This window comes from Falco cherrug, chromosome 1 (assembly GCF_023634085.1).
Source record: "Falco cherrug isolate bFalChe1 chromosome 1, bFalChe1.pri, whole genome shotgun sequence".
NCBI classification, from domain to species: Eukaryota; Metazoa; Chordata; class Aves; order Falconiformes; family Falconidae; genus Falco; species Falco cherrug.
The window spans coordinates 105,860,225-105,885,770 of record NC_073697.1 but is presented as its reverse complement, the minus strand read 5'-3'; the positions used below and the strand labels follow the sequence as shown (position 1 = coordinate 105,885,770).

Below are 25,546 nucleotides of genomic sequence, written 5' to 3'. Positions count from 1 at the left end.
AGAAAATTAGATCAATGTCCAAACTATCTTCAAGCAAGGGGATAAGAATATGCGGGCAGCGTGTGCCCAGACCATCTCCTTCAGCAGCACCGCAGCTGGATCTGCTTAAACCAGAGATTCTACCCAGAGGTTTCTTTTTCCAGTTTTGCCTCTCCTGTGTACTTCTACTTTGCTATTTTACATGGATTTAAGAGAACCAGCCAGAGTAAGTACAAGCTGGAGTAAATAAAATTCTTGTAAAAATAATCCACCAAAATTACTCAGATGACCAACCTGACGAAAACAATACTAAAACTTTAACCATCTCCATAGAAAGAAAACACCACCATCAATCTTGCCAACAACAAAAAAAATGCCTGAGCTGTTAAATCTCTGCTAAGAGACAGACTCATAAGAGACTCACGAAGATGCTAATCTGATCAGTCATAATCATGACACCCAAAGAGGCTGAGGAACGAGACAGAGCAATGAAGAGAGATGTCGATGCAGCGCACGTGGGCCGGGGGAAGCGCTCCCCTTCCCTGCACAGCAGATTGGCTGCGTCCACTCGGTACTCCGAGCACTCCTCACCCTCACTTACAATTCCCAGGAGAGAAGGTATTATCTTGTCCTGCGAGCTACGGAAAATTACATGTCCTTGTATGTGAAATCTCTGCTTTTTAAAATCTTGTTGTTTTATATAGCATTCAATGCTATGACTTGATCGATAATGTACTGAGCTCCAATCTTTTTCAGGTGAAGGGTTAATTACCACTAAGAGATATCTTGATGGTCAGCAAATAAAATGAAACTTTTATCCTACAGGCATTTGCAGTATATATTTTCAATTACAGTGCTACTTGTAGACAGGTACTCGGAAAGTCAGGCTCGGCAAATCCTCCTCCTAAGCAACAACAACCACCCAAAAGAGCAAAACAAAAGGCATATCAAAAAAAGTTGGATTAAGAGCTACTACCTGTTTTTCCCAGTGCCAGATGCCAGAACTACAAATGTGAAATTCTCCTTTATAGTAAAGCTAATACTACAGTAAACATACAAAATACATTCAAAATAATGTCAAACTATCTTGCTGCCAATTCTTGTTGCCATCTCCCCGGCCACAGAAGTGTCCTGGATGCGAACTCTCCCGCAGTTCGCTATTGATGATACTGCCATCTCATCCTCCCTGCTCAATAATCACGCTGCTAACTTCAGCTTCTGGTAAACATTTCTCTTTCACAGCTGAGAGGGAAGCTGTGGGTTTTTTTCTGGGAATTCCTGCAGCCTCTGGCTTGGCTTCCTATATCGGCAGGTCCAACCTAAGGGCCAGAATAAACACACAGTATTCGCAAAGTGTTAAGTAGTCCCAGGAGAAGAATCTGTCCTGAAAGTCCAAACAAGAATTTCATGATACAGATTCAGTGATTTCTTCCTCCAAAAGAAGGTGCCAAAGGACACAGGGTAGAAAGCGTTCTACTAACATCATGAAGAACAGATTTGAAAATAATCAAGGTAAGCAGCTAGTATCTAACATCCAGCATCCATGTAAAAAATGAACAGTAAATACAAAGCAAACAACAAACCAGCAAGTTTTGTACAACAACATACCAAATTTATACAACTAGGAAGTTTCCTCAAAGCAATTAAGATGCTTTTCACAATCAAAAGGATTTCTATACCTAGTATTTTTGGCAAATTCCAAACTCCATAAATTATCAATCTCTGGGATTTTGTTTTGAAGAAAGTAACTGATATTATGCAGAAAACAATCTCTGAAGAAAGTGATATAATGGGGAGAACGATCTGATTTTTAATTTTCTCATCAATTTACCATGAACTACCTCCTAATTAGCTCACACATGAGAAAAACAATAGAAAGGTACAGCTGAAATTTTAAAAGCATAAAGATTTACTGACAGCAAGGACACAGATTCCCGACAATCTGTTCTATCTGAAAAGTGTTTATGTACAACGCATTTTACAAATATTAAAGCCAACACAGCCTGCTACTTCTCCTTCACACAGACTATGTCACGTTGTACATAAAAATCTGGCGTCTACCCACAACTTCGGCAGCATATATAACACTCTGCAAGAGCCATCCAGAAAAGTGAACTTACACTGAAAAATAGAAAGTTTTGTTAGGGGAGTATGTCACAAAAATGCAATTTTACACAGTCCAGCAATACAAAAAGGGAAATATTAGAAAAATACACACTTTTCCCAAAAAAAATTAAGCACAAGTTTTAAATTGATTTCCACTTTTTCCAGTCTCTCCTTACAGGTCAAGAGCTCGTGTTATACTGCACCTCATTTAATTTTCTGCTTCCTTCACTTCTCTTCCCCCGTTCTGCTCCTAAATACTAAAGAAATACTTCAAAGCATCCTACTGCACATCTACCACCACGGTACAAGCAGAACACATCTCTCCCAATTAAAACAACCACTATACTTGAGAATTCTGGGACTCTATTGAAGATAATTTTAGAGTACTGATAAGTGAATAATCTTTGGATTAAAGAATTCCAATTACGGAGCAATTGTTTTCCTTTCTGGGAATTTGCTGGTACCAGCCTAGGAACTCCACCCAGCAGCTTTGGGAGTTGTCTTTTCTTACTTAGTCATCCAGCTTTGGAAAGCCTTCAACCAAAGAGCTCAACCTGCAAGACCCTGTTTTTAAAAAGATAAATGACATGATTTTTATCCACTAAGCATCTTTTTTTCTTATCCACCCACTGATATGAAGGTTAATATTTCCTTTTTATCTAAGAAAAGTCACTACAGTTCTCAGAAACAGCTCTGTTCTATAGATTTAAATACCTTTCTCTTATTTTGGCTCCAGAACATTAAACATAAAGTGACTGTACTGAAGACCAAACACCCAGGCTCTTTTTACTCAATGTTTTATTAAACAAATACCGTTCTGCTGTTGGCACAACTTGTAATTGTATATCACTATATAAAATCCATACTACAAATACAAGATTTGCTCCTAAATAAGAGGGGGCGGGGGAAGGAGGAGCACCAGCACAGTAGCCACAAATATACCTACTTGCCAGTTGGAAACCATGTTTCGCTGACATTTAGAGGCCAATCTTTCAGCTTTTAGAACTGTCAACACAAGAGAAAATGTGCAAGTTCTACTAATGGACACTTCCAATACTATTGTGTCCAAGGATCTTTTAAGTAACCGAATTAAAACCTAGCACATCTCTACTAGTTATCCCCTTATTATCTTCCATAGGCAGCAATCATAGCTGTTGAATGTTTTGGGTTTTAATTAATTTCAACATTAAATTCTGATTCCTAGCACAAATATTAAAAGATCAGATTGAAGCATATCTAAATGTGGAACACACTAGGTTTTATACAATATATAAATTATGATGTATCTGACAACAGGTAAATCTTTCCATAAGACTGGGTAATTGGAATAGCAATTGCCAATTTTCCTACTCTGCGAGCAAGAAACAGTCGGTACATTGGTAAAATTAAATTATTAGTTTCCATAAAAATATTTTATTTCTCAACAGCACGGATTTGGCAATAGAATTTTATATAACATCATTTACACCTGACTGTATTTCACTTTTTTTAGTCCTGCAAGGTAAAAAGCAAATACCTATGAAAGGGACATAAAACTCATGCCAAACTTTCAATTATAGACTTCCCTATCTGGCAGCAACAAGTCAGGACTTGTGAGCAATTTTCTCTTCCTTCAAATCATCGTGATAAAGGAAGAAAGAAACCTAGAGATGCTATTACCACTTAAGTATCTGTTTATCCTTAAATGCTACAGACAATGCCATACCTAAGCATTCAGCATCTCCTTGTATCGACAGGGGGGAAACCCCCACACTTTTCCACTCTCTTTTACTTGGAAAATAATACAAATAGAAGAACTATTACTAAGGACAGACAATTTCCAAGTTTTAAAGTTTTATCTTACATTTTTTCAAGTTCCTTGCTCCTCCACATCGTATAGGGACGTATGTACATGCATAAAGTAATGGCCCATGTAAAAAGGCTACATTCTAAAAAGACTGTGTAATTTTAAAGCAGCAAGAGCAAAAAGTAAAACAGCAGAAAACAGACAACGATACCCCCGAACCCCCCAAAATACCAACTCCCTCTATCAACTGTATTCTGAAGCATGCAGGTATTTTAAAAAAAGAAAGAAACTGAATGTGTCTAAGAACTTAGTACGTGTTCATAATCACAGTAATAGGGACTTTTGAAAGAGTTATCAAAGTTTTTCACCCCAGGTCTGTGACATGAGAATCCCTTTTTTAAGGTCAGAAAAATGAACATATGATCAGATTTAACAAAAGATAACAAAACGCTCAAATCCACCCCAAAGCTGCTTTTGTTTCTGAACAGCAATTCAACAACATGCACTTTGCCAATTCTTCCCCACAAAATATTTCTAATATTTCAAAAGCACACATGCAAAGCATGTTGCATCTTTCATCTTTCATTAAAAAAAAAAAAAAAAAAATGCAGAAATCTTTTGTCTTTTCTCCAAAATTTCACTGATTTGGAAAACAGAACAGCAATATTTGATTTTGGATTAGCAACAGGTTTTAAGAGTTAAACAGCCTATAAAACACACCGGCTACACTCACCTATTTCACCGAGTTGCTGCTCGTGTATAAAGTTCCTTATCAGATGCTATTTTCTACAACTCATTTAACATGTATTCACACATCTAAGAACGTGCTAACACTATTGTTGAGGCACAGAATTTACTGGAAAAGCACGTCCATTGGAGAGATACTGTTGCACACTTGCTCTAAGACACCATCACCAGTTTAATCTATAAGCCGAACTACTTTTACGTGTGTACATATACATAAATATATATACGTGGATAAGTAGAGCATCTGGGTGCCTTTTCACTAGCTCACAGTTAAAGAATTTCAACAGAAGCTTAAGCCGTATGAATTCAGAGATTACCTTCTTCAACAAGTAAACTACTTGAAGGCTGGAGGGTTTTTGGGGAAAATTGTCACTTGTGGGAGATCAGCAAGTAGTATCCTCCAGAAAAGACAGTGGTGAGGAACTTTAGAGTAAAAGCCTAGAGAGATGCAGCTGAGTATCCAACAGCACGTAGCTTACGCATGCGACTCTTTACACCTCGATGCCGACGAAGAACAAAGACAGCTCTAACGCCAGTGAGCTGCAACGATAAGACACTCATTTTTTGGCAAGGACTATGACTGTCCAGTAGAGCTTGTCTTTATGTGCCACCATCCAGTGGGGAGGAAGCCCTCAAAGCATTCAGCTGGCTAATCTCCTGAGCAGAGGGAATTGCTATTAAAAATGCTATTTAGACAGACAGGCTTCTATGAAAGTCTGCTACACAGGCTCATCAAACTCATTAAAACTAGCTTTAAATCCCAGGCTTGGGAGCGTAATCCCTTTAAGAAACCTGCAGAGTAGGCTATGAGAATAAAGATACGGTAGTTACTGAACTGAGAGATGTGTGAGCCCCGCAGGTCAGCGTGGGTGAAGAACACACCATAGGGCTGGTCTTCTCGGGCATCACCGTTAACGTGCCGCAGCACACCAGCACCTTCCAACACGGAACTCAAACACAAGAGGGGCGTAATCTCTTTGCAAACTACAGACAGACTTTGTGTCTTTTAGTTCAACAGCAGAGAGGATGCTGAGCTGCAGCAACGTCAACCCTCCAGCCTCCACCCGATGCGGAAACACCTTCTCCTGGCATCTGGGCTATGCCAAGGTAGGAGCTCCTTTCAAGCCGGCATAGACAAAATTAGTGACCGTCCCTTACAAAGTAACAGAAGGTAACTTGAGTGTGCACCTCCCATCGGCAGAGGCAGCATTCGGATTGGGGAAGCACGCTCTTGTGCTATGCCACATGGCGCAGCCTCATACAAAACCTCCAGCAGGAGCTATACAGTGCTGTGCCACGGGCATGCACTTGGACAGTCCCTAGAACTGACCTTCAACTTACACGCATCTATGTAAAGCAACTAGGAGAGCCGGTCCCCAGGTTTCTTCCTGCCTCCAAACCTGCAGTTGCGCATGGGGAGACTGAAAAAAACCCAAACACTAAGGCTGTGAGGAGGCAACGTGTGAGGGCACAGGTGTGTCGTCTACAGAGATAAAAAAGCAAAAGCCATAACCGGAGAAGGCTGCGAGATGGGAGAGTCACAGAAGGAGCCCTTGGCACGGGACAGCCTGCGGCAGCCTGCCCCAAGGGATTCTGCTCGGGAAGCCATGGCACTTCCATGAAGGATGGAAAAAGAAGGGATGTCTTCAGTCACTCCAGGTCCTGAACAGAGTGCTGGACCACAAACTGCTGGGCAAGTCGTATCCTCCAACTGGCCATCACCCAAAGGACTGCAGGAAAAAGCTGCAGCACTGCACTGTAGCTCATTTTTTAGGTGAGCATCACAGCCTATCTCTTCAAAAAGCCACCAGAAGGCTGGATACAAAGATTCCCAGTACAGCGACTAGACAAAATGTAAAAACATGAAATTAGAAGGTTCCCTGTGGGGTCAAAGCAGTAAAACCAATTCTGATTAAGTTGCGTTACCAGATAGAAGCAGGATCTCAATAATTTACAGCCAGAGACAGGATAAATGTCCATTAGCATTAGTGTCTATGGATGTAGGCTTTCTTTTTTTCCACATTTTTAAGGCCCCTGAGATCACGTCTGGGTCTCCGTCTTTCCCTCTTCCTGGCTCTCAAAAACCATTGAAGTAAACCCCTCCCCTTCACGCAGGAGAGGAGCCTTCCTCTTTAGCATCCCCTGTGCACCCAAACGGTGGGGAAGGAAGAAGGCAGGATTATTCGATGCGAATCTGGACACAGTAAATGGTCTCTAATGGTATCTAGAACACGAAATTCAGGATAATTTTAAAAAGTTATGAGGTTGGACATGATCCAAATTGCAGATGAACACATCACAGCAGGATGTTCTTCAGATGTGTATGTGGCTCTTAAGTTTAGGAACAAAGGAGCCTGATTTTTGGTTGGCTTTTTTTTTTTTTTTTTAAATAGAGTTGCCTTTCAGCATCAGCTATCTTGAGAAAGTACAGACTTGAAGCCAAACAAAAATGTAACATGAACTACTAATCAAAGGGAAAAAAACCAAACTAGATCAATCATTACAAAAAACTGGTCTCATTATATTAATGGAGTCTAAACCTCCGCCAATGTGTTCTTGCCCTTTTTTCCTTCAGAGTGGCTCAATTCATTTGTGCCTCTTCCACTAATGAGCAGTACACATGCCACTTCAATGCCTCTTTTCTCCCAGAAATGATTACCTCAAGAGTTAGAACTAATGTGACAAAAATCTATTCGGCGTGATCATCCCCAGCTTCTGGAGGTTTAAAGAAACCTTTGCAACGCGTTTACACACAGGTTAGAACTAGCTGTCCGTCCAGCCTCCTCCAAAAACAGATGCATAAGAATATTTGGGGGGAGGTTTGGACTTGGGTGTTGTGGTTTGTGCAAAGTTACTCCTCTTGCTCCCCCCCAAAATTCCAGAGACTGGTATTATTCAGACTATGAGTACGCAGAAATAAAAAAAAATAATCACAAAACAAAACCAGCACTGGGGCTGCCAGGCCGTAGCGATGGTTTTTCTTTACTGTGCCCCCAGTTTTGGGGTTGACAGAACATCCCTGCCATGGTTCTAGCTCCCATTCGTAGGAGATGAAGGCACCATTCCCTTGGGATGAAGTGGGATCATCTCCTCGTCTTTTACTTTTCCCCGATGCTTTTAAGTGAGCGAGGAAGGCAAGGGTAACGAGCTGCCAGGTGCTTCTCCAGCTGACTAGCACCAGCCACCCAAGAGGTGGTTGCACGATTTTGTATATATAAAGCTTGTAAAGCACTTCAGGAAGCTGCAGGATGAAAAGGACTATATAAACGTAAGATATTATTATTATTAAACCAGTGATCTGACAAGAAGAGACAGCTTTTCAAATCTGTACAACAGCTTGAGCTGCAGAGATCAGGGAGTCCAATTTGAAAAAATAATAATTTGAAACGAATTTGAGGATTAGAAGTGGCAGCTCTTTTGTGGATTCTCCATGGCAGGTAAATTTAGTAGGCTACTTTAATTTTGCATCGTTTTAACTCCTGGCAATGTCCTGTGCATTGAATCTGACAGAGAGACAGAGTGTTTGAAGCTGTCGTGGCTACATTTTAGTCTCCCAATTTTACAATCAGTGTTTGAATCTGCTACTACAACTCCAGGTACAGAGATCAGAGGCTTATCAAAGAGGCATCCATTTCAAAGACAAACAGCAGCTTTGACTTCATTCCTTCAATGCTTAAAATTCCTGAAAAAGCAGATGAGCACACCACAAAACAGGTCTGAAGGAAATCTCTCTATCGGCTGTAAACCTATTGCAGTATTAATTTTTTAAGGATCTATTTTGGTCTCATGTAAAATGAGTGTGTTTAGCAGAGATAATCCCCTCAACAGGTGAAATTAATATATGCCTTTTCCTGTTAACTGAAAGTACATTTTAAAATGGCTTATTGCTTTATCAAGCATTAATTGAAGAACTACTTCAACCGGTTACCTGATTTTTATTTTTTTTTTTTTTTTTTTTTTTTTGGACTAAGAGTTATCTTCCCTTCCCTAACAAAGCAGCAGTTCATTTATTTATTGCTGCCCTTATTTTAACTGCATGGATGAACCAGGTGCACCATAGGCAGTAATAGGTGGTGTGCGCAGAAAGAACCCACGGTTTAAAGGTGTATCATACTCAGGGAGTGCTGCACAGCTGCAGTGTGCTGTTGTCCACATTCAGCTCTTGATTTTAAGCTGAGTTTCAGCATTCACACGATTGCTAATGTTGCTCGTCTCACCAGCATCCCCTCCCATCAAACCCGCAGTCAGGCTGGTGATGGACACTGGCTTCTGGGGACTGCGGCGTGTCCCCACCACAGCACAGCCTGACCAAGGACCCAACAGCGAGGACACAAATTGTGCCAAAACATGATTAATTTTTTGCTGTTGTCAATTCTTCCTTTCAAGCTAGAAATCTGGTTTGTCTCAATATGAAAGCGAAATGCATTTAGAAACTCTAAGTGTTCTGCTCCCTTCCCCCCTTGCACACAGGGTGAGAGCTGCCCGCACATACCGCCTATCACTGAGACCTTTGCCCACTCACAGGAACCAACTGCTCCGTCGATTTTTGCTAGAAAGCAAAGAGTGGATCGCTACGCCGTGCTAAAGGGATGGGCAAACCGGACCCAGTTCCTCCAGCCCAGGAAGGCTCCCTGCCAGGCTCGTACAGGGAGCGATGGGCAGCCCGGGCTGTACGTGCCAAGCGATCCAGGCAACCCGCCGGGCACCGCGGTGCTGCCGGCTAGGCTCACCTGCCTCCTGCCACAGCGGGGTGGGTGACCGCAGCCCCAAGCCCACCTCTAGCCCCTCGTCATCACTGCAAACCCGGTGCTGCTTGCCCACTCCACTTCTGCAGCTGCCCACCAGCAGGAGTTAGAGGCAAAGGGGATAATCAGGAACAGGTTAATTTGTCTGATTAAGCCTTCGGTGATCTGGCATTTCGAAGCTGCAGTGCAGCAGGGTCCCCGAAAGCTGTGCTCAGCCAGCAAGCTTGAAAAGAAGCCACACACTCCTGACAGCCATGGGGAGCAGCCAGGGAACACATTAAGCCACATTTGAAAGCCACGGTCATACCAGCAGCCTCAGCAAAGCTACGCTGCAGGTGGAGACATGCCCTAAAGTGCACTGGAAGCGTGGAAGGGTTCAGCTCCTCGGCGCTCAAATCACTTCTGACAAACAGGACTGAGAAGTCTGAACACATTTGAGCATTTTGAAAAAGCACTCCCAGCACTCTCTCGCACTAAATGAAAGCTTCGGCTTCAAATGAGTTTTTAAAATTCTGAAATGTTTACAAGTCCCTCTTCTCACCGAGCAGCTCATTTATCAGCATTCAGCCTATACGGGAGAATTTCTTTTGTGATACCCTGCCCGTGAACAGGTCCCCGATGCCCACCTCGTGCTCAGACAAACCAACTGACGGACCTGACGTACACTTCAGAATACCTGACAGCGTCCTGACTTACACCTAGTAGGAAACAAACAAACAAACAACATACAGAAAACCACAGCAGAAGTTTTTCCAAGATGCACTGATGCTAGATCTACGTTAACCAACCCGACAAAGTGGATTGCTTTTATTTATGAGCTGAAGCAGGTGATATTTTTCATGGCTTCCCAAATTTCAGAGAAATACAAGAAAAGACACAAAAGCATTTTCAAGCAGATGGGCACGTGCTCAGGCTGGTCCTTACTGGCTTTAATCACCGATGAACTGGTCCCCCAAGCACAGATGTCTGTACAATGTGCCGTAGGAACTGGCACATGCGTAACTCCTGTGTTACAGTGAGCACCGAGGACCAGCAAAGCACATGCGTGAAGTAATTTCCAATTTTTTCAACAATTTCAATAATTTCCAAGCGCTCAGCCCCATCCCCACTGCCCAGCCCTGGTCTAGCACCGCCGCTTCCGACAAAAACTTTCTTTTTTAAAAAAGTCATTGCGTGTTCAACAGATAAGCAACCACCTCTCTACTTAAAAAAATGCGGCAAGATAGCCATAAATAAGCATTAGTGCTTCAGAAACTGTGAAACCACAGTTATATGGTTTTAAACAGAGACAAGGTGGAATCATGAATGGTAGCAACGTATTTCAGATGAAAGCTTTCAAGCAGATGAGAAATAGTTACAGGAGCTGGAACCTGAGTAACTGCAGTTGCATTAAATTATTCCATCTGCAAGTCCATTAAAAATTGTTAATGGTTTTGTATGGCTTTTATATTTATTGGGTGGGTTTACTCCTATGTGAGTCATACATATTTATTACCAGGGTCCAGATAATGGTTATTAATAAAACTTCTTTTATTTGCATACTGTCTTGATGCTGGCCTAAATATTTACAACTTGACTATAAAATAAAAGAAGCCTCAAAAATTACAAATAGCACCAGGGATGCATCACAACTTTACTTTTTGGTTTTGTTTATTCAAAAGTGGGAAAAAACCCCAGCCTGGTAAACCCATTTCTTTTTTCAAGTCTAAAAAGCACTAATTCTTTCAAAGCTTTAAAGCACAATTTGTGTTGAGGAATTAAGAGGGGACCTAAAGCTAAAGAAAGCTAGTTTTTATAATTAAGAAAATACACATATTTCTACACATAATTATGAATAGTAACAAAAGCTCAGTTTTAAAAGAGGTCCACTGAACCCCTGGAATTGTGCCTGCCAACTAAAACACCTACTATGAATTTAGTAATGGGTTATGCAAACATAAATTACAAGGCCAGACATTTTAAAAGGAAAAAAAGTTGATTTATTGTCACATTGGAGACACAGCAGGATAGGAGCACAATTTCATTTTTCCATATATTCATCAACACTGCAGATGTGTTAATGCTAAAAGAATCCTAAAATAAAAATGACTCTCAAACTGCCCTGATTCTTGTATGTCATTTACTTAAAAATCGTTACCAGAAATCTTGGTTGGTTTTTTTTTTCGTTTGGTTTGTTTGAAGCAAACAAAACATACTAAAAAATTTGGGAAGAAAATAGGTTTTAAGAACATTTTACAAACATTTCTCCTCCTAAAAATTTCCCTCAAGACACCATCCAAAATTGACCATAAAAGAGAGGTCCTGCAGAAAGCTGGGGTGCCTGGTTCGGGGGGGGTTTGTTTTGTTTTGTTTTTTAATAGACAAGCTTACAACTCTAATCTGTACCCTGGGCACTTGTTTGTGAGCATTTCCACTCAACGTATGCATCGTTTCTGCCCTTGTTTCAAGTAGATCCAACTCTTCGCTTACCCACTGTCAAAGCAATGAAAAGAATCTCTCCTAACTGGCAACTATTATTAAAAGAGTCATTCATGGCAACATAATCATTTCAATGAGAACACCACGTTCCTTTAATTACACCTGAGTGACTTTGAGGTGGTCCAGCACATGAACTCAAGGAGGTTTACAGCATGTTTGGTCACCAAGGAAAAAGGAAAAACTACCTGAAACTGTTTAGTTATTTCTTCTTTTGATAAATACACACAGAAAGCAGGAGCAGGTATCTTGCTTGCCTGCTATTTTTGTAAGTTGAACCTTGAAAATAAGTCAAACTATTGTTCAAATGGCTCAAAGCAAATTTGGGAACCGAACTTCAGGCTTGCTTGGAGTACTCAGCTTTACCTTTGTGTGATCTAGATATAAATTCCTAGTTTTACACTTACCTTTACAAGTAACATAGAACGTAAGAACAGCTGATAATTGGCGGCACCACCAAGAGAAAAATCTCAGCCATCTCAGCTAAATAAATGGAAAGATTTTCCCTTAAAAAACAGCCAATGATGCATTGGGTAAATCCTGTTACTAGTCTTAACGGCCACTTCCACCAACTCCAAACATTCTTCAGGAGGAAGGATGGCAAATGCCCTGTAAGCTCAAGTTTTTTCCTTCAAGTTCTGACCTTGAACACATTCTCCCCTGTCAGACCTCCAGTGCCTGACCTTTCCCCTGCCCGGTTGCTCGCTCTGGCCGGCTTCCAAATGGGTCAGCGCCGAGAAGTTCAAGCCAAGGCAAGCACAACTCGTGAAAAACAAACTATTTGCTTTGCATTGGTTCCTTCTCACTGACAGGAGAAATTCACAGTGGCATCAAACCTTTAACAAGAGAGATTGATCTGTAAATACTTGCTTACAAGTAGGTCCCTTCGTACACCGCGGCAATACCAGAAACGTCCCCTGCTCTCCTTTTCCACCATGGAAAATGCAGCACCCTTGACATCCCTGCAATCCAATACCTGCAACTGAAGTTGCTAGAAGAAAAAAAGCCTTCTTCAACTGCCAAGCCGTGTTTAACCAGAAAAATGCTTAAATAAATCAAATCTAAATGACTAAGGGCAAGTGACTTCAGAGTAATTAATTTCAACTACTGTAACGTGTTCAATTGAATCAGATGTGTCTCCCACTTGAATATTTTTGGAACTCTTGAATAAAGTAATCACCCGTATATTTTCAGATTTATAAAAAGACTTTTGAGGTAGATGTGTTGCAGAAAATTGATTTAAGGCTATTTTTAAAGCAAACAGAGACAGTAACTCAAGAGTGTCCGAGATCATGTGGCTCTAGAAAATGCTTCAAATCGAACTCCTCTGCCCAGTAACAGGCGATGCACGACCGTTACTTCTGCAGGTCAAGGGAATTATTTTCCTAGACGAGAGACCTTTACAAATGTTGTACAGCTAGCTACACAGCTCTCCGTGAAATCCGACATACCAATAATCCCCAAACGATGGGCTCATTTTGTAAAAAGACTTACTCAAGCCCTGGTATCTCAAAATAAATTCTACAGATTCTGCAACCCAGCAGCCTGCTGCCCACCTACAGCCTTTGCTGCCACCTTTTCCCTGCTGAGAAAAGCAGGGATGCTTGCTTTGGGAAAGAAAAAAAAAATAAAAACCATCACAATTTTTCCAAACCCGCGTTGCCAGTTCAAGCAACAAACTGACCCAGTGTTTGGGGGGCGGAGGGCTAAGAGGAATATTCACAATTATATCACAACACAGAAAAATGAGGTGGGTACACCGGGTAAAGGCTTACACATGGAAAAAGGTTTGCTCCGGGCTTGGATCTGCTGCTCCTCAACACACTGAGATACAGCAAGAACCACTGTGAGCGTGGGGTGATGTGCGTGCACCAAATAGCAGGGGAGATGCCATCTGCCAGAGAGTCTGGTTTAGCTTTTTGTGGGTGATAAAGGCAATTTTTTAAAAGAAATTTAATAACGTCTAGTAATTACAGTGGTGAGAATGGTAAATGTGTTGAAAAATGGAGGTCTGTTTTATGAGAATCCTAGAAAAATACAGTTGTGAATTATAATCCCTCTATTGTTCCCTCACTTCCAATAAAGTGAAGAGGCGGCAAGAGATTGTGGTATAGAAAAGCATGGTAGACACGCTGGTGGTCTTCCTATTAACTATTAGAATATGCTAACGGCAAATATGTATTAAATAATGACAACAAAATTATTGAGAACTCATGAATAAGCGATCTCCCAGATAAGGTTAGGTCTGATTTCACCAACGTGACTCCACAAAACCGGTTTTTAGATCACATTTTAAGGCATGGAGCTGTATTATATTATTTTTCTGCAAAAAGTCACATAACAATAATATACTCTTCATTTAGCTGTTGAAAGAAGCAGCTCAGGTACTACAAATTATCATCAGCATCAACCTTGCAATCAGAACCTCTCCAGAAAATGCTAATATTCACTGAAAACACTGAAAGGGAGGAGATGGCACCTAAACATCGTTATCCTAAAGAAGTATTCAACTTGGCTCCAAACCCGCAAGGTAAGGCGGACTTCTCTGTTCTTCTCATTTTGGCTTTTACAGAGGGAAATAAATGGTGATGTTTTAACTCCGTAAGGAGTATCCTCTGTATTTAACATTCCACTACTGTCCTACATACACGAACGAGCCTAAAATTACAAAACAATTTTATAATACGATTAAATATTGATAATTGCATTTGAGTCATAAAAATGAACAGAAAATATGATTTTTTAACAGACTGCTTTGCTGCAAATTCATTTATTCTTAACCAAAAAAACCCTCTTAAACTCTCCTTTTCAAAGTCAGGGGAGAAGAGAAAGAAAGAAAGAACTCCAGCAGCATTTTTCTTCCTAATTTTTTTCCTGAAATAATTTTTAACTAACAAGTCAGGGAATACATAGAAAGGTGGAAATTTTTTTTTTCCCTACCGTGCACTGAAACATTTACTGTTTACAAATTGCATTAACTGCATTTAGTTGTATTAAGCTAGCTAATTTTTACATTAAAATGCCACGTATGTTTTTCTGTACTCAAGCCCCAACATTAACAGGATTCCTTTATGTTCCTGGCAAAATGCTGGGGAAGAGGAAGAAGGAACATCCACACACTGTGTACTCTCAGGAACATAGGAAAAGGAACGGGAAAAAAAAAACCCAACAAAAAAAAGAAGGAAAAAAGAAAAGAAAAAATAAAGAAAAAGAAAAGGAAAAAGAAAAAGAAGAAAGAAAAAAAGAAGAAAAAAAAAGAAAAAAAAGGGAAAGAAAAAAAAAGAAAAAAAGAAAAAAGGAATAGAACAACCCAGCTCTAGATGGCAGCAAATCAATATTCACCCCCACGTACACAGACACTGAAGGCATCAACTATTTTCAAACAAGACTGTATACATTCACTAGTTTTTAAAGGCGTGTTATTATTTTCACTTTGTTACACAGGCTGGACAAAGGTGCCTGTCCGAAGCCATTAGGAATCCAGCACAATTCCCTACCGACAACTAGAAAGATACTCCTCTCATTTCAATGACTAATTCAACCAGCAGAATTCAGATTTTTTTTTTTTAAAGCTTACTTTGACTACCTTTTGCTGTAGAGACTGGATAATTCAATAGAATGATCCAGAAACACTGGAGACTATAAAAACTTAAGAATTTTAAATCTAAAAAAACTAAGCCCTCGCGTAGCAACCATGTTCATTTACTCTAGTCAGGCATGACTTGCAATTACAACGTTATTTTTGTAAAAAAAACCCATAGATCTTAAAAAACATGCAATGTCATGATTAAATTATTACTTTTGTAAGGAAAGATCCCACTGACTCATCTTTCTCTCCCCTTTGCGGCAGCTGCACCGCCGCACCGTCACCGCGCAGGATGGGGCAGGTGGCGACGGCTCAGGGAACAGGGGAACGATGATAGCCAGGTTTGATGTAGGAAAAGAACAACCCAGAACAAGGAGACAGGTGCAGGTACATGGGGGAGTGCTGTACCCGCGTTACCCCCGTGGGAGCAGACGGGACCGCGCCGCGGTGCTCAGCTGCCCCGCTGCAGGGCTGGTGTGCATCTATAGCAGCGCTTGAGGCTGCCACCTCTACCCAGGCAGCGTTAAGATACACTGTTCATACATTCATTTATTTTGTTTTCTTCCAATACTCCCTTTCCTGAGGCATTTTATAGCTATTTATTTGAGAACATACTTATGCTGTCTACATCTAAAGGCTCTACCGCATCCTTCTGTAGCTCGGCTGATCCAAGCTCTCGCCTGCTGCACCGAACGCAGATGTCAGTTTGAGCAGCCAAAGGTAATCTTGACTTTCAAAATCCCACCAAAACGGCACATCTGCAACCTCGAAACAACGAAGGGCAGCAGCAGTGAGGAACCATCAGTTCAATTCCCAACAGGGGGAAAAACCCCCATGACCAAAGCAGCAAGCTCGCAGGGTGAGCCCCTGTACCCAAATACATGCTTTATGCAGGCGCCTTGTGTCTGCCTCATTTTTTTTAGAGCTCATGCTCTTCCATGACAAAACTCACATCTTATTTTATCTCCCCAGAGCAGCTGGTCCAGGCCTCTCAGGCTGGTCTTTTGCCTTGTGCCCAGTTTAATGACCCCGGTCTCAGGTGAGTCCAGTAATGACCAGTGCAGCTCCACATTATCTAGTTTATGGGGCTGAATCACAAAGGGAAGCAATGGAGAGCTACAGGTTAAACAGGTGTAAGTTGTACTGTCTTCCCTCTCCCTGAGTACTTAACAATTACTTACTTACAAAGCCTGGGCTTACTCACTTACTTATTTTCTGCTATTTTTCACTATTTTTGTTGACTGGCTTAAAAGCCTGCACCGCTGGAAGTATTAGCCCAGCTTTTCAATGTTTAAAACACAAACATGTAAGCAAAAAAGTAATTACTCAGCTAGGAATCTGGGTAGAAATGAAGGCAAAGTTATCAACATTAGCAAGTATCTTCACTACGTGGCAAAAATATCCTGTGCAACTGAAATTTAGAGATTACAAAAAAAAAAAAAAAAAAATCTCTAAGACAATCATTCAAACATTTGGTATATGAGGACATGATGAATTAGACCATGAATTTCACAGAGGTTAAAATACCCCCAAAAGTATCACAGTTAGTCATAATAATTCAGGAATTATCACCATAAGAAAATAATGATCTGATGCAGGGTGGCAATTCACGTGATATATTTTGAGATGTCTTCCAAGTAACAGTCATGTAAAATTGATGTTTCAAGTAAACTCCTGACCAGTCTCTGGCTGCTCAGGATGAAACAAAATTGAGACTGAAAATACCACACAACACCTATGAGCTCTTCAAAGGTGTGAGGAGGTAAAAAGTATTGTTGCAATAACAGGAATTAAGAACCCTTCCCAAAAGTTTCTGCATGTAAAAACCACCACCAAAGTTTCTGTCCTCATAAGGTTCCCAAACCCAAGACACTTCTTCCACAGTCGTCTCCCAGCATGCCAAGTCAGAAATAGTATTTTAACATTTTTAAAAACCAAAAGCCCTAGAGTCATTCCTATAAACATGAAAATACCGTATTTCTTTTGCAGCAACTGGATAATTTGCAAGGAAGGCACAAATGACCCAAACAGATCTACCACATTTTTTTAACCTAAAAAGAAACAGCAGTACCCTCAGTTGCATTAGTAATTTTTCAAATCCTTTCCTGCTACGCAGGAGATGGCTTTCAAGCAGACATCATGGAAAGTCTAGAGGACATCCCAGACAGCAATGGACAGGAAAGTCAAGGCCATCACCACTTGTGTCCTGATTTATGGTGAGACTGGCTACAGCAGAGGGAAAGATGCTGGCGCAGGCGAAACAGCTGCTGCATTGACGGGGATGCATGCGAATGAAAAAGAAAACGGGAAGTTTTTAAAAAAATCGTTGCATTTAACAATTCCACCTTTGCCAGTTTGGGTGGGTTTATTACTAAAAGTTGTGTCTTCGTTGTCGAAATTTAAACTAAGCTGTATGCTGGGTTATTTATTTATCTGAGAACGGTTCCACCTGCAAGCTGGTTTTCTACTACCAAACTCTTTTTCCCTATTATTAGCAAGAGCATTTTGATGCTTACAGAGCCACGGCTACCACTTGCCCCCGGGACGGGAGAGGTTGCCTCCATCAAACCTTCCAGACCTGAGCTACTCCCTCCACGCCTCCGGAACCCACCAGTCTGTTGCAGCTGGCTACCATTATAGTTCCAATACTTTCTTCTAATTTGATCCCATTTTCATTTTCATCCATTCATTTCATCCCATTTCAGAAGAAAGAGGGGTTAGATGGTGCTGCCGTCCAGAAACAAAGCTGCAGAAGGAGCATCACAGGAGAGAAGGCAAAGACAGGCTATAAAAGACATCCGTGCAAGCTTATAAAGCTATGCTGTTTGACGGGAGCCCCAGGACAAAAGATGAGGATGTAGAATTTCCCCGCATCTCCCCCTGAACATCAGGGCTGCTCAGAGCCCCTGTTGCGAACCCAGTCCCTGAACGAATAAAACACCTTCCGTGTAATATTCTGGAAGAGAACAGAGGCTACAGAATTATGTTTTGTAAAATTATATTTAAAACCTTACCATGATTTAACTTCCCTATCTTGCTTACTGGAAAGAGCTAATTGCGTATTGTTTTCCCACTGTCTCTCTTGAAGTAACTACGCAGAGTATGTAATTTTCCTCTGCGCATCCAACTCCCACCGAGTTACCAAGGCCCTCGCACAATGCACTTTAAAAGTGCAGTGTGGGTTGGTTTGTGTTTTGTTTCTCCCCACAGTAACCTTCTGCTCCATAAAAATAAAATTAGCCTGAAGAAATCATCCTGAAACACATCTGTAAACAAGCTATGGGCTAGGAGCTGGCAGCCAGGGCCGTATTCTGAAGAATCCGTCGTTTCCCTCCAGGAAAAGGAGGAAAGCAGCAGGGAACTCAGGTGAAGCCCTTGCAGAATGAACTTCAGCTTCTAGCAAACAAGTTGAAAAACGGGGGCCCAGAAGTTTATTTGGATTTTCCGTATAATTTCCTACACTCTGTATTTTCTCACTTCGCTCCTTCCTCTTCTTCCCAACACTCTGCTCTCTCCTGCAAAGGGAATCAACTCATCCCTCCACCCTCTCGGAGCTACTGCAGTCACTCCCCATGTTCTTCTGCTCCTTTCTGTTCCTTCAAAGCCACAGCCCCCAGATTTGCTCTTCTCCAAAGGGAGCTGATTTCTGCCCCACAGAACCTCCTCAGGGGGTCAGTTAAACACCCCCCCTTCCCCAGAACTCCCTCCCGATGGTCCCTTTGCCCTCTCTGGGTCGGACCCTCCAGCATCGCTCCCTCTGTGCCAAGAGGAAGCAAAGCAGCATCTGCTACTCGAGAGGCGGCGATAAAGGTTAGAAGTGCTGCCTGCTCCCTCTCTCCCAGGAAGATACTTGGAAGGAACCAATACTTGCGTGTCAGTTATCTGGAATGAGCTTTGAAACCCTAGAACATTCCTGGATGAACAGATTGCTGGCAATCATCGGGGGGAAGAAAAAAAAACCAAAAACAAACACCACAAAACAAACAAGCAAGCAACTCTACACATTGCTACGCATTCATTAGTTTACAACACGGGTTAATATGTATTTTTGATGTAACTGTGCGTACACATACACAGACAGGCACACTGCACACACGCTAACGTGAGCATGGAAGAGTTGAAATACTCCCAGCTTCCTCCACGCAATATTCACCTTTCCGAGGTTTGCCTGCCATCAGTCCTGACACCTTTTCCACACCACCTGCTGTGTGCGATGCACATCCTCCGAGGGGAGTTTCCTAAAGAGCTCAGCCCTGACCTTGTTGTATTTCCAGTGAAATCAACAGCAAAACTTCATTTGATTTTTCATGGAAAAATGAGCATCTTTGAAGTTACGCCCTTGATATAGATTTATTTAGGCAGCAAAATGTCGCTTTCTACATCCAAGTGCTAAGAGTTTGGATTACTTAAGAATTTTTTTTTTTGCAATTCTCCAGGTTTTCCATTATTACAAAATGTAGAGCAAGCCCGTTTGAAAGTTAATGTTCATACTTCCTCCAAAAAATGTCAATTCATATTTCATTTTTTACAGAATGCAAGATCTGCCTGATTAGAAAGCCATCAAAGATAAGCAGTCTTGAGTTAAGATGGTGAACTTAGCAATACGTACAAGAAAATTATGGAAACAAGTCATTAAAAAAAAAAAAAATGAACCCCCAAACCACTTACACAGACCTCGTACCATGTATTACTGTCAGAAACTCAACAGACGTGAATAGCTTTTCTCCTTACCTCTGGAGTGTTTTTCTTGAACTCGCGACTTTGCTCAATAAGTTTTTTCCTAGACTGCTCACTTTCATCTTGCCGGTTAGCCAATATTGTTGCTGTGGCATCAAGCTCTCTCTGTCAAGAAAAACAAAACGACAACAAAAAAAGGAATTAGAAGGAGAACTCCGTTTCTCACCGAAATCAAACCAAAAGCTCGTACAGAACATCACATCACTTGGAATACCAAGGCGGCTGGACTACAGAGCAGTACAGAACGAGCATGAAGCCTCCAGAAACGCAACCCCTTGATTAACATCAAATGAAGTTCCACAACCTTTCTGATTCTGTCTTGCAGCCAAACCCCCACCGTTTTTCTCAAAAGCATTCATGGTTTTGACACAACGTCACACAGGATAGCAGCGGTGCCAGGCATACACACCTCCTAGTAACTTCCCAAATCCCATGAAGATTACAGATCTTGCACGTGTTCAAGCACGTGTTTGATCTGCCTGCTGTTTAAAGATACTGGATTTTCCCTTCTTGAGCCAGTCTTCAAAAAATTATTATGATTAACTCAAATATTAGTTAACCTTACACTTCAGCCTAGATTGGTCATGCTTCAATCACTCTTAATTTCAAATTACATACTGTATATAATTCTATGCTGCTGCAATGCTCTTTTTCCATTTAAGCCTTTCCTTATCTGAATACAAAATTACCTTTTCCTACTATTGGAGTCTATCACTCCAATATTATTAGCAAGTATCTCCATTTCCTCCCCAAAATGCATCTTTTTTTGGATCACCTGATGAACGCCAGATTGTCTTCCAACAGCTTCTACCAGGCTCAGCCTACAGACCATTGCCCGACTCCGTCCACGTGCATTATCCCACTCACAGTTTACTCAGTGCTGTGCTTCCAAATGTCACCGTAATAGATTGAATGGGTCACTTATCAGCGCATAAACCAACAATACTAAATCTTCCGTGGCAGTTTATTCATTTTCTGCAGTATTTCCATGTAACATGAAAATATATGAAGGCTGAACCCCTCCACTCAGCTATGTACATCATTCCCCAAGTCACGCAGAGTTATAACCAAGGAGTCATGTAAGGAACTGGGCACTGGTTTCCCTCCCTTATTAATTCAAAAGGAGAAAAACCTGGCTGTGAGGAAGAAGTCCACGACAAGCAAGAAGATGCTAGAGCAAGACATCAGGTCTCCTCCGCGGCTATCTTTATCGCATCACTCTGCCAACATGCCTCCAACCTGCGTGCAAAAACCTCACCATCCTCCACCAAAATGCCTGCCCCATCACTGGCGTTTGTTCGTAACTCAACAACTTGTCCAAACCAGATGGAACAACCAAGCCTGGGAGCTCCTGGCGGCTCTCAGGCCACGTCCCCACCAGTCAGGTCCTCTCCTGGTACCACCACACACTAACATCACAGCACGAGAGAAGGGGATTTGGTTACGACAAGACGGTTAGCATTAAAAGCTTACCGTGCACGGGGTCATACTTACTTCCCAGTGGAACTAGGCACCCAGTATGGGGAACAAAATGGGAAAACAAAACATCTGCCTCTTCCTTTTTTGCAGAGGTGTTAGAAATAGTAACAGACAGAAGGTACCTACAGGACACCTGCTAAGCCCCTGTTCTGCAAGTTTAAAAAAAATAACTAGCAGGTAGATACTAGATACTCTGTGATAAAGAAGCCTAATTCCAAATTCTTAGTTATATTTCCTTATGGGTAAATCCTGTAACTTTGAATGATGGGATGGGTGTACTCTTGCTTTACGTGACTCCACAGTTTGACTTCTGGAAGGAAAAAAAAAAAAAAAGAAAAGAAATGCCTTCTGCAGTTCCCCACTGAAAAGGATCAATACTTTTTTCCCCCCTTTAGGTTTATTACCATGAAACTAAGAGACTTTGGGGGTTTTTTGTGATAACTATATGGACCATAGTTACCTTAATCCTTGGAAATAAGCTAAATATGACAAATGGATTTGAAGCTAAGCAGCATGCTGGAGCCAGTGACCTAATTATTGTCACTGTAAAGCTTCAAAAACCCTCTATTTCTGACTTTGAGGAAAAAAACAGGGCAATATGTCCACCAGATCTTGGTTTGGAATTCTGTAACATATGTGAAATCTATTGCAGAAAAGTGGGAAATACTTAACAGTTGGATAAACCACATTTGAAATTCATCCCAGCTAAGTTTATGCAAGAAAAAAGAGCAACAGAAACCAATGTGGTTAAGCAGTACTATAAAGAGCAATATAACGGCTAAGCAGAAGGCTTTTAAAAAATATAAACAATCTGGTACGGCCAGCAACTTGGAAAACTATATTTAAAAAGGAAGCACACATTTAAAGCAAAGCAAAGAAAACACAAATCGTGAAGCATGAGGGAATTTCAGTAGACCAAGGAATCAAACGCTTTGTTTTATGATATACAGTGCTAGCAAGTAACTTTACAAATAGCAAATTAGACTTTTGGAAACCTGTACTTCCAAGTTTAGCTACAAGAAAAAGAGCCGATTAAAAACTAAACCCTATTTCATATTTTGTGCCTTTATGAAGAGAAGAGTCAGGCAGCAAATGAAGAGTAACTTCACACCCTCGCTGCCCGATTGATACCGGTGCCACAACGCACTTACTATGGGCACCTTCCCATTACTTACAGCATTCCTTCAGGGACAGGTCTGATCATTTCTCACCACAAAACATTTCCTTATGTGACCCCCCCCCAGGGCCAGACATCGCCGAGGAGAGGTGCCAGCACCCAACTACACTGAACTGTTCGATGCCGTGGGCTGAAGCCCACACGCTCAAGCTCTTGCCCTGCATTTATGAACAACCGATGCACTGATGCGGTTCCAGCTGAGGAGCTGTAGGTATCTAGCCCCGTATACAAGATCTGATGTAAAACGAGACACTAAGTCTTCAAGCTCTGTCACAGTTAATAAGCCCCAAATCAAAACTATTTGAAAAATTGCTGATTTTTTTCTTCCTTACCTGATTTCAATCGCGTACAAAGTTTCATCTGTTCAAACCCAGTAATAGATACAGGATTACAACCCACAGTTTTTCATACTTCTGTGAGTTAACCTCATGAGATACCCCAAATTTTGTAAAAATTCAATGTGGCAAATGCATTATTTCTGCAAGCAAGGACGTATCAAGGAGTAAGTAGTAATAACTTTGAGATTTCAAACCTGGGTACTGTAGGGCACTCAAAGGCATGCATGCTCCCCAAGCCTTGCAACCACCCTCTAAGTAGCAATCAAGTAACAGGAGGTGCAAGACTGCACAGAGGTCTATCAGAGAGTCCTTTGGAGTGTTACAAAAATAGGAGACCGCCTCTCAGTATCATTCTCCACACCTTTGAGATCAAAAAGGTTCCAATGAAAAGCTAACACAAATCAGGGCTCAAAGGTGTTGCAGCGGTGACCTGCCTACAGAAAGGATTCAAAGCCTGGAAGCTTTAGTTCCACTGATTCAACACCGGCTAATAAACTTTCTGGTCAAAAATAGCCACCATTCAATCGCCCCTGCAAAAAGTGAGTCACTACTCGGAGCACATTTTGAGAGAGAAGCAGCCAGACCATCATCCCTTCCCCTTGCCCTAAAGTCCCATCGATTTAGGGCAGGCACAGCTCATGCTGCTTACACCACAGATAACTAAAGAACTCTCTCCAGGGTTTCTGTTCTGACCCATTTCATCAAATTTATTGGGGGTGGGAAGGGAGGAGCCGAGAAAGTCTTACGCTCCTAGTGCAGGAGTCATTAAAAGCAATCCTCAGAAAACAACCATTAAAAGGTTTCTCTCATGCAGTAGAGAAAAATCCTAAAACTAGGAGGGTCAATCTGCTACCCACGGTAACAACAACGAACTTGGAGTGAATTCGTCTTGCTTTAAGGCAAGTACTTCCAGGCTCCTCCAGGCTGCCCAGGAGCCACCCCTGCTCACCCTGCCCCATCACCCCCGTGCTGTCACGGCTGCGCAGGGGGTCAGCAGGAAAGCCAGCCTGCTGGAAGCACATCCCACCTCTCCCCTCCCAACCTTGGTTCCACTGAAGAATTCCCTGTCCGGGCCCCTCCGACAGCTCCACCGCGTGGTACCATCACAAAAGGGAGGTGGGAAAGCACCGCTGGAGCCAGGGGGCTGGTGGAGTCCCCCCTTTCCCAGCACCAGCCTGCAATGAGGTTGACCCCAAGTAATTACGAAACTCCAGCCTGGCTGCAGGCAGGTTTCAAGGTTGTTTTCCTTTACAGCTGACATGCCTTGCCCTACAAGATGCATACCTTGATAATCACCCAGCCAGCAGCTCCAGCAACAGCCAGGCTACATCCTCCTGCCACCACCTCCCCAAGCCCAGTCCCGTGGGCTCCCCAAGAACTACTCCCTCGGGAGAACGATTCTAGAAAGCAACTGGGGGTTCTGACTATTTATGGTGTCCATTCCGTCATCCAAAGGGTGGAAGAAAATGAAACCGTGTAAGCAGAGAGAACCCCACGGTGCCGCTCGCCCCTGCCCTGCTCCGCTTATGTGAGCAAAACTGGACCGAAAAGATGAATTTGTGTGAAAAGCAAAGCTGGGGCAAGGAGAGCACCCTCCGCTTTATGGGCACTGCGGAAGGGAACAGGGGGTACCCAGAAAGGATATATAGGGAATGCGAATTCGGGAGCGTGACGGTGGGAAAGGTGCATGTGCCTGCAATGCAGCTCTCCCAGCAGGAGCGAAGAGGCGACAGCAACACTGGACTCATCACCTCTGGTCCGCAAAGGCACGGCGGAGGCAAAGACCATGCCGGTCCCCCAGCAAAGCTGCCCAAACACCGCACCACCATCACCTATCATTACCATTAGTCAGTCTCTGTTCAGAAGCACTATTCCTACATTTCACATAGGAAAAGTTACAAAACCCAGCAATAATCATCCACAAGTACTGCAATGTAACTGTATCCCAAAATTATGTTATTCTCTCATTTTAAAACGCTTACCCCTTCCTGCGTTTACCACAAACCTCTTACACTGGCGCAAGAAACACAGCACAACTTTAAGAGAGACTGATTTTTTTCCTGGTAGACTTCTAGTCATGGACACAAGGCTTCAAAAGCCTTAAGCAAGGCTTCAGATGTTAACAGCACATTTTCACCATAAACCTCACCTTACTTAACAAGGATAGACACAACTCACAACTGCACGTAGATTAGGAACCTTCTACCAGTAAACCTAGCAGTAACCATTTCCCTTGAAATCTTGTTTCTGTGTATTTAAGGTATTTCCCTTTATCATCCATTCCAACAGTTACCCAGTCTACATGATTATCTGCTACTGAAAGTTTTCAGTAGTCTCATTTTTGTTTTCATCCTCTCTCAGGATTGCATTTGTCAGATCTATCAAAGCTCT

General features: G+C 42.0%; 1 protein-coding gene across 8 annotated transcripts in view; it reads right to left on the bottom strand.

Moving 5' to 3' along the window:
• CUX1 (cut like homeobox 1) overlaps nt 1-25,546 on the bottom strand; it is a 281,195-nt gene that overhangs the window by 209,959 nt on the left and 45,690 nt on the right. For all 8 annotated transcript variants that reach the window (XM_055715010.1, XM_055714990.1, XM_055714996.1 and 5 more), the window contains exon 2: nt 20,156-20,266. In XM_055715010.1, the coding sequence (XP_055570985.1) occupies nt 20,156-20,266 (111 nt within the window). The remainder of the gene's footprint in view (nt 1-20,155; nt 20,267-25,546) is intronic.